We start from the raw sequence: 6000 nt of genomic DNA on the forward strand, positions 1-6000 counted from the left end.
ATGGGCAGCGTTAATCACTTCCTATTGGCCGATAGGAATAACTTTTCCTTTCGAAATGGCACATTCATGTTCTGTGGCTTTTCTGTTTACACACATTTTGCTACCTTATGTCAACACTTGCTAATGAATAAATATATCACTCTGCTAACTGAAAATGAGATCCTGGCAGAGGCAGATTGGATGTTTAAACCCTGCTAATAGATTTATCCTAACATCTCCACAGGAACCCAAAGGCAAGCTTTAACCCTTCTCTCCCAGAGCTCCAAAACCCTTGGCATCCCACGCCAACCGGTGCGCAGAGAAAGGCGGTAAGAACAGAAACTTTGGAGGGAGTGCTGCAGGGATGCAGACCGAACAATGCCATTCCCAGCCAAACCCACAGAACTTCACGACCTTCAGCAGACCTTCAGAGCCTATCACGGACCAACCCCTCTGCATCCCTGCCATCCCAGCACGTGCTCAGGGGATGTTCTGCTACTCCCCTGATATCCCTCTTTGATTCATGAGCCACTATGTCTTGTTTTTTCATGCAGAAATGAAATATTTAACGTTTTGCAACCGGACTGTTTGCTTATTTCTGCAAGACACAAAAAGTTATCATCTAGAGCTGGCAGAAGGGAAAAACACTCAGAGTCCAGCCTCCGAGGGAGCAGCGGGCAAGATGGGACCCACGACAGTACCTCGCATATCCAGAGCAACTTCAGGCTGGGGGTTGCTTTTAGTCCCCAGAAACTGAAGAGCAGCAATTTTACAGAAACTGCTCTTTTGCATGCACACACACCAAAAAATAACAACAACAATAATAATAATAAAATGACCTGACATTGGTCTTCAGAAAGACAACTGCCTTCACCTCCCCGCACCGCCGCGTGCCCCTCCTGCCTGCTGCGACCCAGGGACACAACTGCCGAGACCACCACGCTCCAGCCAACACTCCAGATCCACCGCTCCTTGGGGAGCCAGGAGCTGCTCCTCCCCGAGCAACCCCCGTTCCCAACTGTCCCCACCTCTCCTCTGCCTTCCAGCCCCATTTCTCTCGCACCCGGCAAGCTCAGTGCCAACCAAGAGTTTATGCAGACAACCGCAAAAGCACCGGTGCCAGCCTCAGATGGGCTTCTCCCCTTGCACCCTGACACTCAATCACAAGCAATAGGCATGCAGAGCGGTGCTGGGAAAAAAAAAATAAATCACATTTCAACCCCCTTTCCTAAATCTTTTCAACTTGATGAGGTGAGGTGAGGCTCCTTTAAAAGACTGAAAGATTTCTACCAACACATTTGTCAAAGGATTCCCAGCCACCAGGGAGATGCTGTGCTGGATTCCCAACCTAAATCCCTCCGAATTCACCCAGGGGTGCAGGAGCAGTGCCATTTACAGCTGGAGCCCATGGTGTTCCCTGGCTTTCCAGGGCGACTCCAGCAGTGCAGGCCTGTGCTGCATTGCAATACCTCCCAGAGTTTCCTGACACGAGTTTTTAAAATCCCACTTTATGCAGAGGGTGCCTTAGAAAAAATGCCACGTTCCTTCTTCCAGGGGTGGCAGGAGGCACTGGAGCCAGCCAGCAGCCCCAAAGCCAAATGCATGGCGGCGTGACAAAGGCAGGGGTCCTTTTCCCTGAGAAAGGGGCTGTTTTTCCTTTTTTTTAATCTGTAGTCTGCCTAGGGGGAAAAACAAAACACCTCCACTTACCAGTTGGTTTGAGAAAATCCATTGGATATCTGGAGTAGGGTGGAGGGGGAGACTCTGGAATTAGAAAAGTACAGAGAAAATGAAGGCAGAGCCATGAGAAAGGAAAAAAAAAAGAAAAGAAAAGAAAAGAAAAGAAAAAAGATAAGAACTTATGATAACAGTGGCATTCTTTTAGCAAAACTGTTTGTCTTAGCTCTGGGGGTTGGAGGCAGGGCAGCGAGGCGGTGATTGCCTTGATATTTAGCTGTCAGATAAACAAAAGGGGCCGTCTGGCGCCAGTCTCGCTGCTATCTGCGCTCGGGCTGTCTGCGCGGGGCCTCCCGGCGGGCCGGGGCCGCGCAGCCGGTACCGCCGCGCCGGCGGCCCCGCATCCCGGCACCGCTGGCCGGGGGGGCGCCCCCCGTCAAAAAAAAATTGAGTATGTATCTACAGAGCAGAGCACGGCAATGCAAAGTTTGGGAGGTGGGGGGTTTTTTGTTCTTTCCCTCCCCCGCCCCCCCGGAGGGAAAAAAATTTAAAAGTTCAGCGGGCAGCGAGCCGAACGGAGCTGCGTCCCCCGCACCCATCGATCCCCCGCATCCACCCATACCCCGCATCCATCCCTCCCCCGCGCCCCCCGCCGCCTACCTAGCTCGCAGAGCCGGCTGAGGTGGTGCGGGTTGCAGCAGACGAGCTCGGGGTGAGCCTTGCCGTAGGATTCACAGCAACATAACCGCTTCACTTCGGAGCAGTGGCGCAGGTCGGGCCAGCGGAACACCTTGCAGAGCAGCATCGGTAACGGGTACCAGTGCTGCCCCAGCCGGGAGTCGGCCTTGGCGGGGAGGAGCAGGCAGGGGGTCCGCGCCCCGCCGCGGGACTCCACGGCGTGCAGCAAGCCCTCCAGCTGCCGCTCCTTCAGCCGCTTCAGCACGGCGTGGGTCAGCGCCTTCAGTTCCGCCTCCGCGCCCGCGGCCGCCCGGCCGCCGCGGCCCGCCTTGCCCGGGCAGCACCCGCGCCCCCCGCCGCACACATGCGCCCGGGTCTCGGCCGCCGCCGCCGCGCCGGGCTCGCCCGCCGCCGCCTCCTCCTCCTCCTCCTCGCCGCCGGGCGCACGGCTCCGCCAGAGCCGCCGAACGAGCACCGAGCGTTTGGTCCTGAACATGCGGGACGAGAGGAGGGGCCCCCGGCTACAAAACGGGCATGTCGTCCGCCGCGCATGAAGGGGCCGGGAGCCGAGACGCGGCGGCGGCGGGCAGCGGCAGGCGGCGGGCGGCGGGGGGAAGGCGGCGGCGGCGGCGGCGGGGCCGAGGCGGGCTGTGGCATGCGCCAGTCTCCGCGCTGGGGCCGCGGGTCCCGCCGCCTCCCGCGGGGGGCTGCGCCGGGCCGCGCCTCTGCCCGCTGCGAATACAAAAATAAAAATAATAAAAAAAAATTAAAGGGGTTGGGGAAAAAAAAAAGGGGGAGGGAGGGGGGGGGAGCCGCCGGTCGCTTTGGCTTAGCCCAAAAAAGAAAAGAAAAATAAAAATCCCGGCTACAGCGTGCGGCGCATCGCGCGGGGGGAGGCGGGCTGAGCGTGCCGGCGCCGCGCCGCCCTGCGCGGCTGCGGAGCGCGGCTGGAGCCGCGGGGGATCCTCGGCCTCCCGGGGGCCGCAGCTCCCATCAACCCGCCAGCGGTGGGGAGGGGGGGGGCGGGGGTGGCGGGGGGGGGGGAAGGGGGGGTGGGGAGAGCCGGGGGTGATGCGAGGCAGGGCAGAATCAAAAGACACAAATAAAACAGCAAGCCAAAGCGAGGTCTTACTAAAAAAAAAAAAAAAAAACCAAAACAAAAAAATTAAAGCCCAAAACACCAACCCTAAGATTTGGACGTCGAAATCGGTTTAAGCATCTGTCACAAAAGACAAGAACCAGCGCATCCAGAGTGTTGTATCCCTTTTTAAAGCCCAGGTCGTCCCGACGCGAGGTCTGGGGTGGTTTGGTTTCAGCTGGTTTTCTTTTTTCCTCCTTCTTCGCAAAGGTTTTAATCCACACACACAGGAGTCTTGATCCGGCTGTTGCGAAAAGAAATAAAGAATGAAAAAAATAAAAAAGAAGTGGGGCTGTGTCCCCTCCTTCCCCACAGCGCGGTGCTGGCGGCGGGGGCGAGCCGGGCTGGCCGCCCCCCGCTCCGCGCCCCTCCGCGACGCTGTCACCGGCTCCCGGCGGTGCTTACATGGGTGCGGGGGCAGCCCGCCGGCGACCCTCTCCGTGCTGCCGGCGCGTCTGCCTCGGCGGTTTTTTGTTTTGGTTTTTTTTTTTTTCCTCCTCTCTCCTCCTTCCTCCCTTCCTTCCCCTTCTCCTCCTCCTTCTCCTCCTCCTCCTTTCTTGGGTTGGTTTGTTTTTTGGTTTGGTTTTTTGGGTTTTTTTTGGGTTTTTTTTTTTTTCTTTTGCTCTTTCCCTCCTCCCGGCGCAGCGAGGCTCCCTCCCCGGCAGCAGCGCCTCCGTCCTTTCCTTTGCTGCGGGGGAGCCCCGGCGGCGGAGCGGGGCGCGGCGGGAGCGGTGCCGGCAGCAGCGCGGTGCCTGCGCGCTCGGCCGCGCCCGCCCCCCGCTCCCCCCGGCGCAGCTCGCAGTGCGCAGCGGCGCAACCCCGGCCCGGCCCGGCCCGGCCCCGGCCCCGTCACGTGGGCGTCTAGACACCGTGTCGCTCCGGGGAAAAAAAAAATAATAAAAAAAAAAATATATATATTATATTTATCTCGAACCGCCTTGCGCAAGCGGTGGCTCGGGTTGCTGAAAGGTTGTGGGTCCCCGTCCCTCCGCCCCCCGCGGTGCTGCCCCCGCAGCGCTGCGCGGGTGCGGAGCGGCCCCAGCACCGCCCCGGGCACCCCGCGGGGGCTCCCCCGCGCATGGACCCCAAAGGGCGGCAGCGCCAAGGGGGCCGTAGCCTGCTGCACATACCGAGGTATTCAACCCGCTCCAGCCCTAAAGTAAGGTATAAATAATACGAATTAAAAAAATACACCTATATAATTCTGGGCATCGGACGAGGGCATGGCACGGAAAGGAATAACGCCCGTAATACTTTCCACTTTTACAGCACCTGTCGCCAAAGGGAGGGAAAGTCTTTCACAGAGGGCAAGTAGACTCGATTCTCACAAAAGGAGGAGCACGCCGCGGTGGGGCTATTCCTGTTACGGGCACTACCCGCCGGAATCATTCCTGGCACCCGGCGCGCTCCACAGATCCCTGGCCGAAGCCTGCCAGAACCTGCCGAGGCTGGGGAAACTGAGCCACCAAGAGGCTGCGTGGCTCGTACAGCCCGGCTGCAGTCTGCCGGGAAGCTGGGAGCTCCGGCTGGGCTTCCCAGTGCCTGCCTTGCCAGCGCAGGGGTACCCACGGCTCCCCATCCCACAGATGAGTACCTCCTTTCTCATATCCCAAGCACGGGAGGCTCGGTTGACTAAGGTCACTTGGCTAAGTCAGTTACTGGACTGGAAGTGTAAGCCGAGATTCCTAAATCAAGGCCGCTATAAGCGAATCCCATTCTAACACAATTGCACCCAACCCAACGTGACACCAGCCATAAAGCACAGGGGGAACAAAACTGCGGGCAGGGTCTTTCCGAGGTGGGCTCTCCTCTGGTGCAGGCAGGAGTGCCGGGATCATTTTAGTGCCAGGTCTTGCAAATATTCCCATAAGCAGGTCAGGGAGACCCTGGCCAAACAGGCCTGGAATCATTGGTGGCACTTGCAGAATCCAGAGCTAAATTAGAAAGGGGCTAGATTTTGGGGCAGCTTTATTAGACGTTAAGGAGGCTATACCCAGCCCCCAGATCTGCTCAAAATCTGCTTTGTGATAAATAGCATGGGGGGGGGGGGGGGGGGAAGGAGGGGAAGGACATTATTTGCTGGCATCTAAGAGAATAATTTAGGAAGGTTTGTTATGAAACTGGAGTCTGGGGAAGGAGGTGGACTCGTTGTTTCACCTCCAGATAAACAGCCCATCAGATTCTGCGGTTGCTGATGTCACCACTGAGGCTGTTTCGGTGCTCATATGAGCTGCAGGTGCCCGGGGCACAAGCCATCTGGTCTTGGGGTGACAGAGGAGGGTGCCAAGGCAGAGCAGAATCAGCGTCTGGCTCTGCCATACTTGCAAGAAAATCCCATTGCTTTTGAAATGGTCACTCCTGCATCCTGAAAAAATGGAAATGTGATAACATTTTTAGTTTAACATCTTGTTCATCAGCCTCTGGAGTGACCTCACGGACACTGAGGCCGATTTCCTTATTTTCTTAGAGAATCTCAATCCCTTTTCCACTGTGACGCATATGGTAAATTGGTAGGAAAAATTTAAAAA

General features: G+C 57.3%; 1 protein-coding gene across 3 annotated transcripts in view; it reads right to left on the minus strand.

Moving 5' to 3' along the window:
* The window catches only part of SMAD7 (SMAD family member 7), a 28474-nt gene extending 24224 nt beyond the window's left edge, over positions 1 to 4250 (minus strand). For 2 of the 3 annotated variants that reach the window (XM_005231975.4, XM_013294839.3), the window contains exons 1-3: positions 3520 to 3660; positions 2317 to 3066; positions 1690 to 1743 (exon numbers count right to left, since the gene is read on the minus strand). In XM_005231975.4, the coding sequence (XP_005232032.3) occupies positions 1690 to 1743; positions 2317 to 2830 (568 nt within the window). In that variant the 5' untranslated portion in view covers positions 2831 to 3066; positions 3520 to 3660. Of the gene's footprint in view, positions 1 to 1689; positions 1744 to 2316; positions 3067 to 3519; positions 3717 to 3877 lie in introns of those variants that run through there. The other variant, XM_055791465.1, reaches the window with a different exon arrangement.
* Positions 4251 to 6000: the final 1750 nt, after the last annotated feature.

This window comes from Falco peregrinus, chromosome Z, assembly GCF_023634155.1.
Source record: "Falco peregrinus isolate bFalPer1 chromosome Z, bFalPer1.pri, whole genome shotgun sequence".
NCBI classification, from domain to species: Eukaryota; Metazoa; Chordata; class Aves; order Falconiformes; family Falconidae; genus Falco; species Falco peregrinus.